This window comes from Lepeophtheirus salmonis, chromosome 7 (genome assembly GCF_016086655.4).
Source record: "Lepeophtheirus salmonis chromosome 7, UVic_Lsal_1.4, whole genome shotgun sequence".
Lineage (NCBI taxonomy): Eukaryota > Metazoa > Arthropoda > Copepoda > Siphonostomatoida > Caligidae > Lepeophtheirus > Lepeophtheirus salmonis.
In genome coordinates, this window is record NC_052137.2 from 19395954 (window position 1) to 19418307 (window position 22354).

A 22354-nucleotide genomic window follows, 5' to 3' on the forward strand; every position below is an offset into this window, starting at 1 on the left:
AAGTTGGCATTTTTGGTACTAAAAAAACTACCTATACAAATTAGAAAAGGAAGAACGGCTGTTGCGTGTGCTCTTTCTTCTTTTTGGTCATTATTTAGTCGTCCTCATCGTGTTAACTTCTCCCACTGAAGTAAGCATTATTACCCATCTTTGGAGTTAATTGCTTAAAGATGCATAATAAAATATTTATATGTGAATTTAAATATAATTACAATTGGATGTGCGTAAAGAAAAAACAAGGTAATGCGATTAGAAAAGAGAAGAACGGTTGAGCGTGTAATCTTTCTCTTCATTTTTGTTCATAATTTAATTAGTCGTGTGTGTTTTAGCATCAAGGCTGCAGAGTCGGATCTTCGACTCCAGTATTTTGAATGCCCTGACTCCGACTCCAACGCTCAATTTTTTTAATAATATGTTTTATAGCCTATATATTTACTATTGAGTTTTTTGTATCTAGAGACTATAGATTGAATATATTGCGAAGGGTAGTTTTTAGTTAGATGTACTGAATAATTGTGAGAGGTATAAAGAAAATATTTTCAATATAAGATTTTAACAAGAGGAACAACAAATGTGATGGATCAAAATCTATCTTCTGCAAATACATTCATAAGTTGCTTAACATAAATCATGGACTTGTAACTCAGGGAAAAACAATACAAACAACCTCTCACTACAACGTTACACTTTACTATAATGATATTGACAATTCCCAAAACTAAGTCATGAATTAGTATAGCTAGTAGCTATACTCTCCCAAGATAATAATTTAGAACTTTAGACATGTTCGAGAATTGTGATTGTATAGACCAGGGGTTCCCAAACTTCTTCAGTTCGACGCTTAAAATATGTATCTTGACAATGTGATCCACTACACCTCTTATTGAGCGATGAATACAAAATCGTGAGTGCTTTGTATGCAAATAGATTCCTTGAAAAATAATAGAAATACAACGAAGAAATAATCGAATATATAGTAAATTTAAAATCAGCGATATATGTTGTACAAATTGGAATCATTTATCTACTATCAATTCTCTTTTTAGCAGTAAATAAAGTCAAAATTTAGAAACTCGCAAACAAATAACATTACAGGGCTTGGATGTGGAAATAGATTTATAAACGAATCAATGTCTTAATTGGACGGATATGAACTTTACATTGAGCAAATCAGGTCTACTCTAGATTTAATTTTCGATACAGCAACTCAAAGATCATCCTCTACTTTCAGGAGCTTAACCATCAGTGGGTACTCATTCATCACAGAAATTCAGAATCCATCCAGTATTTTAGAATCAAAATCTGTTTTAGTGTGTATTTCGATAAGTACATCTTCCATATCAGACGAACAATGATTAGCTGTGGTGGTAAAAGGGACGTATCCAGTTACAGTTTTGTGGTGCACTACATATGTTCCGGGAAATACTTTTTTAAATGATCCAGAGGAGCCTTAAAAAAATATTTAGATTGTACAATGTATATTCATCATTATTTAAGTTTTGATGCCACAATTTAAATTATATTTTTCTTCTTTGGAAATCATCTTGCGACCCCTTTATTGTGTCCTGCAACCCCCACTGGTATAGACAATAGAACAAATTTATAATTTGTGGTGTAAACTTATAAACGAGTTAACTTTCTAGTTTCATAAATTAATAGTACTTAATACCTATAATTTATTAACATTTAGAAGAAAAAAAATCTTAACAAACACTCAATGTAAGCCTTAAATTATAAATAAGTTTCATTTACAGGAGGGAGGACTCAAAAATTAGAATCCTCTTTGAGGTCGTCTAGCCTTAGTTCTAAAAGTCTAACAACTTTGTACTTGGTACTATTTGAAAGAGCTGACAAAAAACTAAAATTTGATGCTTGTTTTGTTTTTATGCGATCAAAATGTCCAAGCAACATGCAAGACGTCAGAGGATGTGCGATGTCCTCTGCGCACAAGTCGATCTCCGACAAGAAGATATTTACAGTGGACGCTGTTCTGAACAATAAAAATGATTGCTTCTTGGTTGAATCAAGAGCTCAGGTCAAGGGAACCTTCGCGACCAATTATCCAGCTCAGGCGTTATGACATCCGACGGGACCTAGATCCCTCCCTACTTCTTCAAAGAACACGAAGAGCACGTTCCCCAAGGACGACTGTGTGTGTTCCCCAAAACGGCGCCCCGGCAAACACGTCCGTGAAGGTGCAGTATTTCTGCAGGTGAGTCTTGGAGAGCAAGACGAACAAGACTTATCTCCCAAATGTCATTGCCCTGAAGGCTGTGATCATGAAGGAGTGGAACAACTTGCCCTTGGATTTCATCAAGGCCAGATGCGCTTCTGTTCGTCAGCCGTATTGAAGCCATCATTCAGAATGGAGGGGTACGTATTGAATAAATAGTATAGAAAATTGTAGAATTACCTACTTTTGCTTCAAAAGTTTGCCATAAAAATGGCTTAAAATAAAAATATGTAGAAGTGAAAACGGCTATTAAAATGTTAATTTTCGTGTTTTTTTATATCTGACATAATATTACTTCTAATGTATTTCTCTTGTAATTAGGATGATGGGAAGGAACCAAAAAACCAGGGAAATAATAATTTTAAAAAGCGAACAATATAATATATATTTTTAAATCAGTATGAATCTTCAATAGAACAAAAATATTAATGCCAAAAATTATTCTTTATCTTTCTCTTCCAATACATGTTTCAAAATAGAAGAAGATGATCGATTAACACTAAAAGTAGGTAATATATTGGATGGATTATTCAATAAAAGATTAGGAGAGCTTCGGTCGGAGGAAACACTGCCACTAGATTCAGTTCTCTTGTGTCCAGGTAAATGAATACTTGAGGGAGTAACAGATATTGAATCAGATGTAGATTTAGATATCTCAGCTGGTAAAGATAGGATAGACCCTTTAGAACCGGATTCTGTTTCCAAAAATTTGACAAATGCAGATGCTAGTGATTCATCTAGATTAGAAGAATCATCAAGGGATCCTCCAAACCAACTCCACTTAGCTCCCTCAAGTCCACTCTTTTTTCTTTCTTCAGGAGTGAAGTCTAATACGGTACCGATTATCTTAAGAATTTCCTTTTTTTTATTAGTATCGGCTCCAGCATATCCAACAACCAAATTTTTAATCAAGTTTTTATCTACTTTAATGTTTTGATTTTGATTGATCTCCGACAACTCCTTTCTAGCATTTTTCAAAAGTTCTTCTCTAGAGTGTATCTCCTGTTTTAAAGTGGAAATGATGTGAGATTTATGATCAAGTTGTTCAACCATAGACTGTCTATTGGAATCTTTCTGTCTCGAAGATTCAAGTTCGGCTTTCAGTTGTGATATTTCAGCTTCTTGAGAGTCCATTTTTTCTTTTTCTGACTTGAGTCTTGAAATAATATTTAGCAACAAATGGATTATTAATTTTTATAGGTATGTGCTATTGCAATTTTTTAACATACTTATCTTGAAGATATTGCTGACTAAAACGAATTTCATTCTCTTGCTCTCTCCGAAAACCATCCAATGCTATTTGTAAATTTTCTACAGCTTTTGTTTGCTCTTTGTAGTCTTTATTTAATTTTTTGAACTTCTTCAAAACTTCATCCCTTTCATCCCTGAGATGTACCACTTGACTTTCAAGGGAACCTCCTAACTGATTGGCTTCTTGAATTGCAGTACTATGCTTAGCACTGGAAATACGTAGAGCTTCTTCTGTGGACTATGTAATATATCATTTCATTATTATAAAGTTTGTATTTGTGATACGTGAGCATAAAAAAACAATCTTGAACAAAAAATAAAGAAGGAGAAAATCCCAATTTATATTTTATTTCATAAATCATACTGCCCAATATTTCACAGACGTATTCTAATTTATGGGATGAAAAAAGATACCAGGGGCGTCTGCAGGCAATGGGGTGGAGAGGGCCGTAGTCCCCCACCACCAAATTAAAGAAATTTTGCCTTTTACTATATATTTTTTCATTTTTGTACAATTTTTTTTTTTAAAGATTTATTTTCCAATAAAAAAAGTAATTCAAGCAAACTATGCAGGAAAGCAAAAAATATAATATTTGAAGCTTTTTTCCAAAAAATTTAATTTTTTGTGAATGGCTTTGGATTTAAAAAAATATATATATTTGAAATGTAATTTTAGAAATTCATTTTTTGATTTTTTTTTCGAAAAAATTTAATATTTGAATTTTTTATTGAGCAGCTGTGGATTTTTGAAATATTAAATTTCGACAAAATTTAATACTTGAAATTTAAATTTTGAAATATTTTTTTCGAAAAAAAATTAAGATTTTAATTTTAGAAAATTTAACACTATCTGTTTTTTGTTTTTTTTTGTGAAAAATTTAATATGCGAATTTTTTTTTAACAGTTGTGGATTTCCGAATTTTTTTCTAAAAAATTTAATATTTGAAATTTAATTTTTGAACTTTTTTTTTTTTAAATTTTTAAATTTTTTTCCAAAAATTTAATTTTTGTGAACAGCTGTTGATTTTTCAAATTTTTTTCAAAAACATTCAATTTTTTGTGTATAACTATGGACTTGATTTTTTTTTCCAAAAAATTTAATTTACGAAATTTTTTGAATAGATATATATTTTTTACTTTAAAAAAATGGATTCTTTTTTTTTTTTAATTCCCAAAAACAAGCCTCCCCCCCCCAAAAAAAAAAAAAAAAAATATATATAATATATATAATCCTGTGGACGCCCCTGGATACCTAAGACCTCAGAATTTTAGCTAGTTTATAACCTTTATTTGATTTATATGACTTAAATTGGGTCTGATATTGCAATTTTTAAATAAAATCTATAAATTTCTCATTTTTTTATTGTTACGACCAATGTTGGCTACTTTAAGTGCGATTTGGGTTAATTGAAATAATTTCTTGATAGAAATATACGATCATTTGTCTAAGAATACATAATTTTGAGAAAAGTCATTTTTGCTCATTTTTGTGTTGACGGCCGGTCAACATTTGTTTTGTTTTTTTAAAATATATTTACCAACAACTTGGTTTTCAAGTCTGTCACACAATTTTGGTACTCAAGAGCATCCTGAGTATAACCATCTTCTACGGACACCAGGTGCTGTTTCAGCCGTTCAGATTCTTGTTCTAGTTTACGTTTCTTATCTATTAAATTATTGACTTCTTTCCTGAGCTCCATGAGTTCCCTATCTTTATGCAGAGAACTATTACATGCATCTTCTTTAAGTTGTTTAAGTAGCACGGTATCACTTTTCAATTCTTGTATTACTAAATACAAAAGTATAATTATCTCATTCATGCAATAAAGAAAGAAAATATATATCGCATATTATTACAAGTATTTAACTGATCCGTTTCTTTTTTATGTATCAGAGAGGATTCTTCCTTTTCCTGTAGTAACTTTTCAATATGTTGCAAATTTTTCTGAGCCATTGCTAGATCATATTCCTTTTCTTTGATTGTTAGTTGAAGTCTTGAAAGGGGGAAAATCATTTAATTTGAGAACTTTTTAAAGCCCAAATAAGTATATTACCTCGTCTTTGCTTCATTATATTCTGTGCTTTGTTCTTTTAATTTATCTAGCTCGGAATTCCTTAGATGAAGTTCATCCTTCAAACTTAAAATTGTCGATTCCATTTGTGTAATAGTTATTTTCTTGAAAATAGTACATCAAATATTTGGCAAAGAAACATATATAAATAAATTACCTTGTCGTCAGAATCTTCACTATTACCATTTGAATTCATCCTGGAATTCAATTGATTTTCACCCAAACACTCAGACAAAAATCGTTTCCGTACTATTTTATTTTCTTGCAGACTTGAATTAAAATCTTTTGAAATATTTGTACCGGGTTTATGCTGCTCTTTTAAGCTTAATATTTCAGAGTCCTTCATTTCAATTAGCTTACTCAATCTCTGAGATTCTTCATGATATTTGATACTCTCTTGATGCTTCAATTGAATTGCATTAATCATTTCTTGTCGCTCTTTAACCAAGCTACTTACTCTATTCCTCAGTTCATTCGATTCATTTGAATCACCAGAATGTTTTTGGTAGGCAATTGATGATAATGAGTCTGCTTTCAATTTAAGGGAATCCATTTCTAAATCTTTATCGTTTATAAGTCTAGAAAGTTTTTCAATGACTTTTTCCGAGTCAGAAATCTGTTTTTCCTGATGAAAAAGAAAAAAATTAATTAAAAATATACTAATAAAATATGTCCTTACTAATTTTTTAATTTGAGGGTCTTTTTCTTGTAATAGCTCTAACTTTTGAGTTGAAGTTGTTATAAGCTCTTTATCTTTAAGACTTTGCTCTTTAAGAATATTATTTTCAGCTTTCAAGTGATGTAGGTTTTCATCAAGCTTCTTAACAAACTCCACGTGTAGTTTCATTTGAGAATCCCTCTCATCCTTTAATATGGATAACTCTTTTTCACTCGTAAGTACTTTTTCTTTGTTTTTTTCAAATAAATCCTCCGTTTGCAGGAGCTTTTCATTAAGCTCATCCAATTCTTTTTTATGTGCATTTAATTTCAACTACAATTAATAATATGGTTAGTATCTGGATACAAGTAAATGGAATAAATTAATGTACCTCAAAATCCTCTTCAGATTTACTTAAATGATCAATCTTTGTATTCAAATCGTTTATGATTTCATCCTTGGACTCAATTTCAACCAATAGCAAGTTATTCTTCTTTTCAAAATCATTAAATGACTTTTCAAGTTCCAGAACCTTTTCTTTTGAATCTTTTAAATCTCTAAGTAGTTTATCGACGACGTTCTCAAGGGAAGAAGAATTCACATCTTGGCCAATCATCTTTGCAATTTTGATTAAATGTTCATTCATTTGAGAATTATTATTGTTCTGTTTAATTAACTCCTCTAATCGTTGTTGGAATTCATCCAAAGAATTTACTTCGATGGTTGATAGCGCCTTTTCTTTCCAATCATTTAGGGACTATTGGAGTTGAATTATATAAAAAAATGTAAGTGATCTCAAAAGTAATGAATTATGAAAAGCTTAATTGGTACTTCAATATTACATAATATATTAAATGACTTGTAAAATTAAATTGTTTACACATAAATACCTTATCTCAGCATGGGTGTAAAACATAAACTAAATGTACTTATCCGTTTTTCAAAAAAGCAATCATTTAGGGATCATGAATTCTCACAGAAACAACGCATACTTAATATAAAAATGTATGGTTGGATAATAGTTCAATATATAAACATAGATTAATTAGTTTTAAAAGGATCCGACATTGCATTAGTTATTGTGTTGAATTTAAAATGTTCTTTAAAAATGTACTTTTATGAGCAATTTGAATATAACCTCATATTTTACACATTTGTATACTTTGTTTCAAAAATACAAATTTTCTTGATATTATTTTGACTTTATTGTATTTGATGGATTGATAGACCATGGTACTCATGTATGCATCTATATATATTTTTTAATCTAAGCCTTATGTTATGCAACTGTTGCTAACATTCTTAAAAATGGCAATATTTTATCCTTCTATAATAGTAACAAAACTTAATTTTAGCGTTTAAAATGTAAGAAAAATAAATTATAATACAAAATATCTAAGCGTATCTAATAGATTTTCGATGAGCTCTATAACTATAGTCAGAAATGACTTGAAGTTACTAAAGCCATGTAAAAGATTAAATATTAATATTTACTCACCAAAAGATCCTTTTGTAAACCCATGATCAAGCTTTCTTTCTGACGAATGGACTCATAGAGATCTTTTAATTCTGTATCAATTTCCTTGTTGTCTTTCAAAAGTGAAGAATTACACTTTTGCAACTCTTGAATATTACACTGTACGACTTGGGACTCAACATTTTTCTCCTCCATGACATCATCAACACTAGTTTGAATCATTTGGAGTGTCTCCTCCGGTTTTTTAGTAAGGGAATCGTTTTCGTTTTTACATTCTTCAACATATTTTTTAAGTTTCTCATACTCATCATTTTTCTCTGAGAGAGTTTCATTGAGCCCTGTAATTTCTTGAACATGACTAGCAATTTTAGTTGTATACTCCTCTAGGATAAGGTCCTTTTCGCATAATTGTATTTCGAGGGAATCTATCAGTTTTCCGTTTTTGCTTAACTTGGATTCAAAATCCTCATTTTTATGCAGGAGATTTTCGTATTTGTTCTGTAACTCAATAACATCATTCGATTCCACAGGTAAAGTTCTGGATTGTAAACTATTAACTAAATCATTTTTCTCTTGCATTAGTAGATTATAGCTGTCTTCCATTTCTTTAATTTTTGAAGATGCATCGCTTGTACAAGAACTTAATTCTAATTCTAACCGAGTATCACTTTCTTCCTTCAACTTTAAAATTTCTGTTTCTTTATCTTTGACTTGATTTTGCAATTTTTTCAATTCCTCCTTCCAAAATAGTTCCTTCTTTTCTTTTTCTTCAAGTAATGTATCCTTCTCACCAAGGGCAGATGCTTTTGAATTTAATTCACGCCCTTGCTTCATAATTTTACCCTCAAGATCAGACACTTTATTTGAGAGCAAGTTAATTTGATCGGTTTCTGAATTCATCCTAAGTTCTAAAGATATGATAATGTCCTCTTGTTCACTTATTTTAAATTCATAGTCCTTGCATTTTTTCTGTGAATTCTGTAGGGTTTCATTCATATTTTTTTCCTTAGTTAATTCGAATTCAAGGGATTGAATATTTTTATCTCGTTCATTTAATTTATATTTATACTCTTCCGTTCGATTTTTATGTAATTCCTCGCTATCTTTTTCTTGGTGCAACCTTAATTCAAGTGATTGAATGATTTTCTCTTGGTCATTTATTTTATATTCGTACTCTTCTATTTTTTTGGTTTGATTATTCGTAAATTCATCATCATCATTTTTTCCGTCATTCAACTTTACTTCCAAGGATTGAATGTTGATTTCTTGCTCACTTATTTTGTTTTTATATTCTTCATTTTTCAATTCAATCTCAGTTATCGTATTTTTGAGCTGCGTTTGTTCTATTAGCGCATCACGAGTCTTTTGATCTAATGTGGCACTTAGTTTTTGGATTTCCTCTTTGAGAGAAAGAAGGAAGGCTTCATCGTGTTTGTTTTGGATCGTTGTCTCTTGTTGTAGGATCTGTTCTTGAGAGAGAGACTTTAGAGAGGAGGGGTGGGAATCTGTTTCAGGGATGCTGGCTGCTCTCTTGGACAACTCCTTCAATTTAGTTTCAAGCTCTTTAATACGAATGACATAGTCTGTATCCTCTTTAGGTGAACTCCATCCCTGGAGTTGACTAATTTCCTCTTCCTTTTCAATAAGCAAATCTTTTATTTGTCGAACTTCCTGCTCTTTTTCATTCCGCAGGATTTCATTGCTCTCTCTCAGAGCATGAATCTCGGCTTGTAATGCTTGCAATGATGATGCATTAATCCCATTTTCCTGGCTCTTTTCGGCAGTTTCGTCCTCTAAAACTTCCTTCAGAGTACTCGCTACTTGATTTTTTAAGGAATTCAAATCGATATTTGCTCCAAACCATGCCATTTCATTCAATTATCAATTATGACTCAGGTAAAAATGAAGTCAGAAGATGTATTTCATTGCTCCTAGGCTTGTCAGGATCAAAAAAAGTTAATCAAGCAATTAACTAATAATATATAATAAATATATAAACGAGTGGGATGGAAGATTCCTATTACTTATTAGTGTATTACTTATTAGCATTAGATTGATTTTGGAACACGTCACTTGTCAACTACTTCACTTTAATGACGTCACTTATGCAAATATATATGAAATGACATGAACGTCATCATCTGCAAGGAATGGAATCTTCTTCTTTTTCTAAGACAATGATAGACAGTCATTATTCTTACTCTACAAAACCTCAAAAGCTATTCAGACTTTTTGTTTTCATTCGAAATGACGAGTATAAGTGTCTTCACGGACGTCATAAATTGCATTATAATTGAAGGAGACGCCGTTTTGGGGGCTCAAACTTGATGTTTCTACTACAACAAATGAACAAGTTTCCAATAAATCTTGATGATACTTCATCAAAAGGCTAATGTATTAAAAAAAAACTAAACACATGGTGCGACTACTTGATGATAATGAAAAATACTGATATTTTAATTTAATCTATGTAACATGTACTAAAAATCCACATGAAATGTATAGATTGGTACAATTATTCTTATTTTTTTGATTAATTTGATACAATTCTTTCAATTATAATAGATAATTTATTTTTTACACTATGGAAATAAGATTGTGTAACGATCTAAAAGCATATTTGTAATACATTTGATAGTCAGAAAACAAGTCATGATTAAAGGGATATACCTTATTTTTGATAGAAAGTAAGTTTTAGATCCACTTATTTGTTCGGAGCGTCCGCAGGATTATATTTTTGGGTAGCTTGGTTTTTGTAATTTTTTTTTTAAATATATAAAGATTAAAAAAAATATGAACATTAAATATTTTCTGAAAAAAATTTCAAATATTAATTTTTTTGGAAAAAAAATTATATATACAGTTATTCTAAGAAAATTTAAAAAAATGTAATTTCTGAAATTTTTCCCCGAAAAATTAAATTTTTGAAATTTTTTCTCAAAAAAATTAATTTTGTGTGAACAGTAGGAATTTTTGAATTATAATGGATTTTTAAAAAAATTTCCCTAAAAATTTAATTTTTCATATTTTTTTACTAACAAATTTAATTTTTATTTTTGAATATTTTTTTAAAATTTGAAAACAAGGCCCCCCTAAAATATAATTTTGTGGACGCCCCTGACATTAGATTAAAATCGTTCCTAAGCTTTTCCGTAATCCTGGTTACCAGCAGACAATCAAACAAACAGAGGCAAATGCTTTTGCATATATCGTTTCAAGGTTGAAAGAGAGTCCTTTTGAAGAGGCCATAAATTGTGAAGGAGAAAGAGAAGAAGAGAGAGAGAGAAGAAAAAGGAAGAGTGAGAACGTACTACTAGTGTCTACTAGGAATTCGGAATTGGTGCAAGGTGGGCTTAAATGACTATTGACTTGAAATACGTTGGTTCCATCGATTGACCTGAATGATGAATTAATCATGTTTAAAAAATTCAAAAATGCCCTGAATGAGGTGACTGAGGAAGTGAAGTCGAATCCTCGGTTTCAGAATCTGAATCAATTGGCAAATACAAGTTATTCCAACATGAACAGTGTGGATGGATCGCTTTCAGGGACGATTTCGAGTGAGGATGAGTAGTTTTAGTCCTTTTACTAAACTTTACTTTGTATTTCTTTTTCCCGTAATGAAGGTGAGGTGTTCCTAAAGGATTCCACCTCCGAGTTCTTTACCCTTGGAGAAGAGGGAGACTCCCAGCTCAATGAGGATGACTTCCTCTTCCCGAGTTACGAGGCGCCGCTTTCTTCTCCCCCTCCCAACTTGGACATGGAGTCCTCGGCCACAGAGGCGGAGTCTTCCATTGCCTCAGAGTCGGCAGTGTCCAAAGAGCAGCTGTACTCCATGCTTTCTCGCTCCCGTTCTCGCTATCACAAATACAAGTCTCGCTACGCTGTTGTCGTCAAGGCCTATCAGGATTTGAACGCTGAGAACCAAAAGATATCCAATGTGATGCACCAAACTCAAGACAAAGCCCTTAGGCGGATTTCAGAACTACGAGAACAGTGCCAACTGAGTCAAAAAGCCAAGCAGCATCTAGAAGAGGAGTTGAGGGGGGATATGGAAGAAAAAGAACATATTATCAAAACGTTAGAAACGAAGGTGGCACTCTTAAAGAGCGGGGCTGAAATAAATAAAAATGGGGAAGACGGTGAGACTTTGGTCATCGTGGATATGGATGAGGATAAACACAATCCTGTTCAACAAGAAAAAATGGTTCATCTGGAAGGTTTGATAAATTGTGTACTTAGAGTAATAAATAGATTTAAAATATGTTTTAATTATATTTTAGAAAAAGTGAAAAGATTGGAAAACCTTCTGACCAAATGCAAAGAGTCGATTACTGCGAACAAACAAAAAATAACTGCTTTAGTAGAAGTGAAAGAAAGCTTGTCAAAACAATTATCAGAGAAGACTAATGAATATAATGCAATTCGATCCACATACCAGGAGGAAGCATCAAAGTTAAAAGAAGAAAGAGACGAGGCTCTTAAATCATTTGAAAATCTACGAACAAAGGATCAGAACGAAGAGCTTCAAATAGCGGAATCTAAAATGATGGTTCATCAGGTAATGCTTGCTTTTCATACTATAAACATGATCAATCACTGGTTGGGATATTGATGGCTTCAACTTTTTCTCTATCTTTTTTTAACAGGTTATTTATGAAATGATTTATATGAAACTCTGTTTTCATCACGTTTTTATTTATTTTCTCTATCTAATCAAAAATTATATTCATAACATTTCAAAATAGCCTGTCTTGTTCACATTATTAATAATATTTCCTTTACTCACAAATACCCTTCTTTCTATTTTTTTGCTTGGCCCTTCGATTCTATAGGAAATGATAACTAAAGATGAGGAGATATCTAAGTTAAGACACAGTTTAAAAATTATAACTAATGAAAGTGACACTCAGTCTAAAACCATTTTGGATCTTAACAATGAAATTTCTCAGTTATCAGCTGCTCAAAAAACGTTAGAACGTACTCTAGAGGATGAAAAGACTTCTGCATTACAGGAAATATCTCGTGGTAAGACCGAAGCTATTGAAACTATAAAAGGTAAGATGGAAGAGGAGCGAAATCGTCTTTTCTCTGAATTTACGGAGGAAAAGTCAAGTTTGAAGAAGATATATGATGAGGATCTACGGGTGGCCATTAGTGAAGTGCAGCTTGAGAAAAAGGTTATTACGATTTTGTGTTTCTTTTTTTTTCCTTTTCATTTTTAAATTCATGTACATACAATTATTTATTCCATTCTACTAACATCACAATCTTTTCTGGGATAGTTTTTACAATACTAAGGATTTCACTGTACGTTGTTGTTTGTGTAGTGTGTTTGAACATGCCGTTGATTTGTGTCTTATTCAACGCATGATCTACCTAGTATTTCCTTTATACTATTTATTGTTCCTACAGGACCATCGAGCGAACAATCATCTATTGAAACTGTTGATTCGTACTTCTGTGTTTCAGTTAGAATTTATGTTATGTGTTGTTATTTAGATAAATGCTCGATTTTGTGAATTTCATATATCCTTTATAAATTATATATTTCATATAAAAAGTGAACTAACATCAATCGAGTCCATTAATATAACGATCAGTTTTTCTATATAGGGGGTTCCCCTATTAGGATGTATTCTCCCAAATGATTATATCACATTAATTAATTGATGTTGAATCATAGTGATTCGATTTATCGTATGTTTTTGATTTGTTTGGGATTATTTTTATCCTTATAAAAAGTGCTAAAAAGTGTTATGCTAGATATAATATGTAGTTTTATTAATTTTATTTCAATTTTTGCAGAGAGAGTTGAAAATAATAGAGGATGAAATGAAAACTAAATTAATCGAAAAAGAAGACGAAAATCGATTGGCATTGGAAGAAAAGGAATTAAGGATTAAATCTATGATAACTGCAGACGAGAAGAAAAGTGAATTACTTCGTAATTTAGAAACAAATTTAAAGTTAATGAACAAGAACAAGGGCTCTAAAGAAAAAGAAATTGACATTTTAAGAAAGGAAGTATCCTCATTGAGAACAAATAAAATGTCCAATAATGAAGAGTCATTAAAAGTTGAAATGAAGGAGCTGGAGTCCCAAATTGAAGATGGAAAAGCAAGTATTGAAGAATTTAAAAAAGAAAAAATCAATTTATTGTCTCAAATTGAAGATGGAAAAGCAAGTATTGAAGAATTTAAAAAAGAAAAAATCAATTTATTGTCTCAAATTGATTCAAAAGAAGCTATCATACGAGGTCTTGAGGAAGATAATAGAAATCCTCAGGACTCGTTAGAACGTCGGTATTACAATGAATCTCTTCCCGATATGATTCAAGCTAAAGAAGATGAAATTAATAGACTCAAAGACGAGTCAAAATTAGAAATAAATGTTCTTACTGAGGAACTAGATAAATTAAAATTAGAAAACGCGGATTTAAATAAAAAGTTCCAAGGTGAGAGCCCCTCTTTATTAGCCCTAGAAGAAAAGAAGCAAGAAGTGATTAAGCTTGAAACAGAGCTTGGGAATCTTTTAGTCGCTAAACAAGAATTAGAAGGTTCATTTAATCAATACAAAAAGGAACAAGAAATTGAAATTGAATCAGTAAAAAGGCAGCATCAAACAGAGTTGATGGAGGCAGTATCAAAGAAAGAGGAAATGATTAAGGCCATATCACTCGAGTCATCTAATGAAATTGAAAAACTTAAAAAGGAACTTCATGAAGTTAAGACTAATGCAGAGGCTAATTTGGAGAATTTGAAATCCATCCACGAATCATTAATTCAGAAGATTGAAAATAATTATGCAACCTCCACTTCCGAAATTGAAAACAAACACTTGAAAGAGATTGAAAATATGAATTCTAGAATATCAGAGCTAAGAGAAGGAAAAAATGTTGAATTTCAGGAAAAAAATACTAAACTTCAAAAAGACCTATCTTCTCTGGAAAATCAATTCAAGTTGGTTTCTGATGAATTATCCGAGACAATTCGGCAAAAGAATCAGGTTCAAAAAAATTTGGAGGAAAAATTGCAAGAAATCGACAGGATGAAAGATAAAAATAGAAAGGACTTTGAAAACTCAATAAATGAATTTGAAAAAGAAAATGCATCTCTAAGAGAACGTGAAAAATCCCAAAAGGATCTTCAAGCTCAAATGATAACCTATCAAAAAGAGCTACAGGGGCAAATTAAGCGTCTTGAGGATAGAGATGAAGAAAAAGACATTATTATTTATGATTTGCGAGCAGATTCCGCAAATAAATCTTTGGAAATAACTAAAAATGCTGAGAAATTTGATCAGCAGATCACTGATTTGAAACAAGATTTAGAAATGAAAATCAGATTGGAAAGAGAGCGTGAAAATGCTCATACTGAGTTGAAGCGTCAGTCCATTGAGTATCAAAAGAAACTTCAAGAGCAACTTCAGGAGAAAGAAAATATGTTATCTGTAACCAAGGCTGAAATAGATTGTTTAGAAGGGAAGCTGTTTAATTTAAATAACTTACACTCTAGAGAGGTTGATCGTTTGAGTAATAGCATTTCTGAGCTTTCACAGACAATAAAGGAACTTGAAGAACATAGAGATTATCATGCTGATTTTCAAGAAAAAACATTAAACGAATCAGACAAACTTAATGCACGTTTAGCTACTCTAAATGAAAATCTAAAAATGCAAGAAAAAGAAATCTGTATCTTAAAAGAAAGTGAGCGATCTCTTACTTCGTTATTGAAAGAGAAAGAGTCCAAAGATTGCGATGAATGTAGTTCCTTGAGAAGTGACCTTAAGTCTATAAATAATGAAATGCAATCGCTCTTGAATGAGGAAAAAAATCTTCGTGAAAAAGTTGAAGAACATGATTCAACCCTGAAGGAATTGAACTCGTCTAATAAGGACCTTGAAGAGGATCTAATTAATAAAAATAATGATATTGAAATTCTGCAGGAAAAGGAAACGGAATTAAGGGAAAATTTGAATAACCAAGTTTTACTCTTGGAAGAAAAAGAGTCCTCGATAAATAAACTTACGGAGGAACGGAACAGTTTAAAAGACAAACTGCAATCCATAGTAGAAGATCATAAAAAGAGTTTGACAATTAATGATTTACAAACTCAATTAGGAAGTGATATATCAATTAATCAGCTCAAGAACAAGCATGACGAAGAAATTGTCGAACTAACACGTCGTCAACAAGAGCGTATCTCTGAAATAGAAGGTACTTATGAATTCGAAAAGAATAATTATGAAACCCATATTGGCGAATTAAATGATAAAATACACAAACTTCAAGAAGAAAATGCATCTAATTCCTGGGGTGGTTGGGATCATGAACCCATTGACCTTCAGAATCATGTACAGCTGAACCAAAATGAAGAGGAACGTATCGAGGAACATTCCATTGCCACACTTAAAATTAGTAACAATAATATTAATAGTCGAACGAATTCATCATTTGGTTGTAATCTGGAAGAAGCTGCAGAGTTTGAGTACCTGAAAAACATTTTGTATCAATACATGTTGGGAAAAGAACCCATAACCCTTGCCAAGGTTTTAGCTACAGTTGTCAAGTTTAGCCCAGAACAAATAGACAAGATCATGATACATGAAGAACAGAAAAAGTCCTTACTTTCAGCATTTGGCTTACAAACTTCCTAATACACATATGCATGCCTATTTGGAAGGCGTTTATAATTAATTTTATATACTACTTGTAAAAGTCATTTTCCAATCTTTTGAAATTTTGTATTTAGGCAATTTTTTAAAGGAAGCCCTCGTAAAGAATTTCTTATTTCTTTCTTTATTCACCACTATTTATCGTTATGAATTATTTTACGCTTTTGAGACACTAATATTGATATATACAAATATGTATATTTATAACAGGCGTGTACCTAAGAGGTGATCCACATTTATCTTAAATTTATTTATTTATTCAAATTAGTCAATTATTTTAGTTCTATTATAAGTCCATGTGACTCGTATTTGATACTACGCTATGTTTAATCTGTGTGAAGTCCCTCTATTCTTTGTATTAAGATCATGCTTTCTGGTTTTGTTTCTTTTTGTCATGGACTAAATTTATGACTAGATTTTTAAGAAAAAGAAGATATCTATATATAAGTATATACTTATTACTATTAATATTCAATTGTACTATTATATATATATATGTATGCATCAATGATAAATGATTTTATTTTCTGGCGCTATATGATGTTTTTATTATTGAGTAGTACTGCCTACATATTCTATTGGTTTACTTTAGCTTCAGTGAAACTTGTGATCCATTGTTCTAAGTCATAGTTTTTATAATAATTTTCTTTATTTTCATTTTATCTTCTACCTAATACGATCATATTATTTGTACTTATTAATTATTAGCACGGCTGCAGGAAGATATAATACATATTTATATGCAGAGATGTTACGTCAACACAAAAGATATCTTGAATAAAAGTAAAGAAAATGTTAGATTTCCAATTTATTATTTGATATTGCACATAAGCACACTTTACTCTGAGGCAGCACCATAGACAATAATGTATTTCCAAGTGGGGAGGGGCTCAAGGGATTGTTTTGATGCACAACCAGGACACCCTCTATCCAATCAAAACCTGACATCATCTCAAATTTTAAAAAATTTCACATTTTATAATATTTTTCAGTCATAATGATCGTTTTGAGTCTTACCAAAAGTACAACTGTACACAAGCACACAAGTAATGGTAAAAACTCCCTCTATTGACGACGTTATAGTCACGCAACCTTACAATTTTATTATACATAGAATACTAAAATAATTCTATAAGTATTATATATACTAGTTCAAAAAGGTGAAGGGGTCAATGAACATATAATATTTCAGCGCCACTGATAGTATTTCACAAATATAAAGGCCCTAATATTATTTCATTGGCAATTTTTTTTTTTTTTTCCTTTAAGACATAATTTTTAACACAGAAAATAGTTGATTTCAAAATTGTCACAACCAAAAATATTTGGGAAAAACTTCTCTTTTTTTTTGACAAATTTGACAACAAGCTTTTAGTCTGGGGGGATGTAGCACCCACCGCCTTCCTGTTGGATAGGATATATTAATATTAGCATAGTTTAGAACAAGGATGGCCAATTCTTTAATATATTGGGTGTTATTGCCACTTTAAATGTTTTAATAGACCACAATACCTATAAAATTAAATTTTATGAAAATGGGCTACAAAAAACAAAACTATTAAATAAAGGACAATATGGCTCATAAATATATATGTATTAATTTTTGCTCATTTATTTCTTTCTGTTTTCTCATTAAAATTATTTTCCAAAGGCGATAATTTCTCATAAACTCCTTAATTTGGGAAATATTTTTCAGTGTTTGTACGTATTATGTGCGCTCTACGTGTATTGATGATATTGTGACAGTTTTGCATAAAAATACTACTTGAACGGTGAATGAGTAGTGGACCGCACTTAAAAATTAAACGGGTTGCAGTGCAGGCAGTGGGTTAGAACCTTTACTTGATTTATAAAACATTATTTGTCTACGATATGGCCTCTATAACATTATTTTAACTTCGTGGAGAAGGAATTTTTTTTCCTTGTGAATTAGTAGTATTTCATTATGATAAATCGGAATAATTTACAGGGGCGTCCGAAGGTGGAGGGGGAAGGAGTGCTCAAGCCCGAAAAAAAGTATTTCCTTGTAGCCAAAATTAAAACGGGAAAAATCAGGTAAATCATTTATTTTTTCAGTATTCTTTTCCGCTAAAAGATTTTTGTCTCATGCAAAAAAATGAAGGCCCCTCCAAAATAAAATCCTGGAGGACCCCCTGATTTATGAATATAACTAAAATACAAAATATGTCATCCATGCTCTTTTTCGGTAAAAAGTGCGTAGTTTGCTTTTGTGTTGACGGGTCGCTTATTAGATTTGGCCAATTTGATTATGTTTGATTGGGCATAATTTACAGCATAATATTTACACTCAATTATCACAATTTGTTTCATATTATTATATTTATTGTTTGTATTTTAAAATACAACTTTATTTATCTAATTATGTAGACATTAGATTTTATTAAGCATGGTCGTAAATGCAGCCCAGAGCTCTTCACCACTTGGTTTTATCTGTTCCACTGGGAGATCAAATCCAAATATTCCACCCTGTCTCAGCTCAATTGTGAAGGCGTATTTGGATCCAAGGACGCCCATATACCAATCATGTGACACTCCTCCGCAAGGGTCTATAATATCAAAATTTAAATAAAAATGGTTTTACATAGTACATATATAGTATATGTATTTTTCGGGGGGGACTAAATTGCAAAAAAACATAGTTATTAGCAAAAAAAATTCAAAAATCCATGGTTATTTTTGTCCTAACCAAAAAAAAACATTCCTTAAATTGGGTGGTGGGGAGACTACAGCTCATTCAGCCCAATCCTTTGCGGACACTCCTGTATATGCATATAATATTTAGTAAGGCTGTAAATCTTTAGCAAATTTTTTTACCCCTTCCCAATTAGGGATTTTTGCTTTTTACTAGAAAATTTAATATTTGAAATTTAATTTAATTTTCCAGATTTTTTTCAAAAAAAAATATATTTTTTGTGAACAGCTGTGGGCTTTGAAAAAAATCCTAAATAATTTATTATTTTTCAATTTATATTTTTTTTTTGGGAAAAGTTTTTAAAAAATTTCAAAACCAAGACCCCCCTAGAAAAATCAATCTATATTTATAATTCTACGGACGCCCCTGTGATTGCAGCTAATCTAATGAAATATTATGAAAGCTAAGCTGCTCTCCTCCAACTGTCAGGGTTACCATGTTGAATTTCTGATTCTTTTTTTTTTTTTCAACATGCCCAAAATACACATGACTTTCATCACTAGTAATAGCTCTCCCAAACATACTTTCTTCAAATTGTCAGGGTTACTAGCTAATTTTAGGGGTTTTTTTTTTTGCTTACGATTGACAACTCTAATTAGTAATTATAATAAGGTACATAAATAAGATAACTTACATAAATTAGGAGTATGAATAACCTGAAATTCCATTCCATTAACCTTATTCAAATTGTCACAAGCACCTTGAACCGTTTCTAACTATCACATTTTAAATTACAATAGTGATTTAATGAATATTATCTCAATTTATATCCATGAAACAACTCACCAACTCATCAAAGTGATCTGGACGAGCATCGTGACTATAGCTATATGGTAACAAAAACAAATCTGCAGCACTATGAAGTCCCATTACGAATACGGGACTAGGATTAAGTTTTAACAAGTAGTCTGTTAGATACTTGCTCTCAGCTTCTGAAAATGCTTTCTTGCCTGGATATATATCTGAACAGGGATTGTCACTCACGCCAATTTCTGAGAATATATATGATTAATTAGTCGTTGATAGAAACAGTGGAAAAACAAGAACCCCAGGTGACTTACCATGCCAGTGGAAGTCAAAATTTCGGTTAGCATCTACTCCTTTGCAAAGGAAACTGTATGTTTTTGCCCGATTTTTTCTCCAGAGTCGGTTCTATACATATGAAGTTGAAGTGTACTAATATTTATTGTTGGATAATTGATTAATTATAGTTTCTTACGCTGCTACGACTGAAGACATATCCATCTGGATTTGCAACAGGAATGATATGAAAGTTAAATTTATCCAGATAATTTTTGTGACCATCTTCTTCTTCAAGTAGACTATGAATTATATAGGTGGCCATTGATGGAGCAATCCATTCTCTTGCATGAATTCCTAAGGTGTTGATATTAATTATTAGTTTCATACAATCGGCTATACATTAAATTGTCCCATTTTAGTGTTAATTTACTTTCCTTTGAACAAATACTTTTTCTACTAGGAATAATATAAAACTGACTTTGACATAGTTTGAGACACCTGTGGTCAAATTTGATATAGTACACACCGTTAATGAAAAAATGAGTTTTTCGTCTTGAAATTGGCCGTTCTTAGGTTTCCTGTATCGGCGTCCCAAATATGATCTTATGAGTCACAAATTATACTTTTTATATTGGTAGTATATTGTTTATGATTAAAAAGTATTGTGCACCTTGTTTGTATATAATAAGGTAACCGATTTCTACAAAAGAGGGCACTTGGTCCGTTCAATCTCAGATTGAAGAATAAAGCAAAGGATATTCATAATTTTTAGATCCCTACTTATAAGAATTATTTGAATTGTACTCACCAGCTTCAACGATTACATTCGGGGCATCCTTTCCTGCTCTAGCAATTTTAAGCGCTTTCAATTCCCTTCCTTCGTAGGTTTGACCATATACTTCAACACTTACATTTGTATACTGCTTTGACATTTCATCTAGGTAGTCATATATCTGTTGAAAATATTATTTGACTCAATTATTTATAACTGACAAAAATCAAAAAGTAACTTACATTTTCCAGGTCGTAGTAATTTTCCCAATCAATAGCTGAGTTATTTTTTCGCGACATTCGACGAAGGGTTTGTTCCTTTTCCGCTATTTGATTCACTCTAGAGTTATTATATAATTTTTTGAACATGATTTTTATCAAGCTAATTTTATATTAAATTTACTTTTCTACATCCTTAATGATAACTTCAAAGTCAATGTTTAATCCCATCAAGAAGTCCCGTAGTCTTTCTTGATGTCCTGGAGCAGTCATTATTTTTCCAATGCTTCCTTCAAATCTTGGCATTGCCCAAAAGTCGAAGGCATTGTAAGAGTCCGATTCGACAAATTGAATTAATTTCCTTATGGAATCATTTGAATCGATTGGCTTGGTTTGAAAAACTTGATAACTATAGTATGTAGTTTAAATAGTTTAAATCATGTCATTCGATAGGAACTACTACTAATACATGTCAGATATTTGTAGTGTAAGATAATTTACTTACCCCTCAAATGTTTCCTTCTGATTTGATTTGCCAACCAATAGAAAGGTAAGGCTTAGAATTGTCACCCACTGCATCTTCAGGAATTGTGAAGAAATCCAAACTGAATGATTGATTGATGAAATTAGACTTTATATATGAGTACAATCTCCTTGGGATATGTACATAAAATTTTATAAGATAATATTGACATGATAATTCAATATTTATACTATTTATCGTATATATTTACACAATACAAAATAATATATAAATGCGTCAGAGTTGAATAATACAAAGGTTTATGCTAATCCGTCGGTCTTGTTTAACAAGTGTGTTACACACAAAAAAATCAGAGCGAACCTTATTTAATACTTATATTATGATAAATTAATAGGATGGAATTTTTGTAGAGAACAAACACCGTTTAGCGATTAGGAAAGGAAAAACGGTTGGTGAGTGTGCTCTTTTTTATTAATATTTAATAAATCGCCGTGCCCATGGTGTTAAAATCTTTCTTTCGAAAAAAGAATTCACACCCATCTTTGGTTTAAATTGTTTTAAAAATGCATAATTAAATGTAAATATATGTATTTGAATGTAATTATAATATTTTACATGCACTTATAGTATTTTAAATGTAGAAGGTTCTCCTCTTAATAGCATTAATTCATTTTCTCCCCTCAACATCATATAACATGCAGCTGATATTAATAAGAGTTTTAATTTAGTAATACTATGAATGATACTCCCGCCTTATCATCGCTTTATACAAAAAAA

The 22354-nt window shown here is 31.2% G+C and overlaps 3 protein-coding genes across 6 annotated transcripts; 1 reads left to right on the top strand and 2 right to left on the bottom strand.

Moving 5' to 3' along the window:
* Positions 1-2602: 2602 nt before the first annotated feature.
* Positions 2603-9815, bottom strand: LOC121121252 (uncharacterized). Its single transcript, XM_040716139.2, has 9 exons — positions 7713-9815; positions 6606-6971; positions 6236-6547; positions 5714-6181; positions 5539-5660; positions 5342-5478; positions 5023-5273; positions 3463-3722; positions 2603-3389 (listed from the first exon to the last, which is right to left on the bottom strand). Exons 1-9 carry the CDS (start codon positions 9558-9560, stop codon positions 2672-2674), a joined length of 4482 nt encoding a protein of 1493 aa, XP_040572073.1. The 5' UTR covers positions 9561-9815; the 3' UTR covers positions 2603-2671.
* LOC121121960 (uncharacterized) lies at positions 3203-17165 on the top strand. 4 transcript variants are annotated; one of them, XM_071890069.1, is made up of 6 exons: positions 3203-3433; positions 10837-11251; positions 11318-11911; positions 11975-12252; positions 12527-12871; positions 13500-17165. In XM_071890069.1, the coding sequence occupies exons 2-6, from the start codon at positions 11107-11109 to the stop codon at positions 16347-16349; spliced, it is 4212 nt and encodes a 1403-aa protein (XP_071746170.1). In that variant the 5' UTR covers positions 3203-3433; positions 10837-11106; the 3' UTR covers positions 16350-17165. The 4 variants fall into 4 exon arrangements, with proteins under 4 accessions (XP_071746170.1, XP_071746171.1, XP_040572888.1 ...); XM_040716955.2 differs by lacking the exon at positions 3203-3433 and having other exon boundaries at positions 11001-11251; positions 11318-11350; positions 11402-11911; XM_071890070.1 differs by lacking the exon at positions 12527-12871 and having other exon boundaries at positions 3224-3433.
* Positions 17166-18688: 1523 nt separating this feature from the next.
* On the bottom strand, positions 18689-21757 carry LOC121121959 (carboxypeptidase B). Its single transcript, XM_040716953.2, has 9 exons — positions 21599-21757; positions 21278-21502; positions 21118-21214; positions 20912-21056; positions 20300-20457; positions 20142-20232; positions 19867-20072; positions 19715-19796; positions 18689-18934 (listed from the first exon to the last, which is right to left on the bottom strand). The coding sequence occupies exons 1-9, from the start codon at positions 21670-21672 to the stop codon at positions 18759-18761; spliced, it is 1254 nt and encodes a 417-aa protein (XP_040572887.1). The 5' UTR covers positions 21673-21757; the 3' UTR covers positions 18689-18758.
* Positions 21758-22354: the final 597 nt, after the last annotated feature.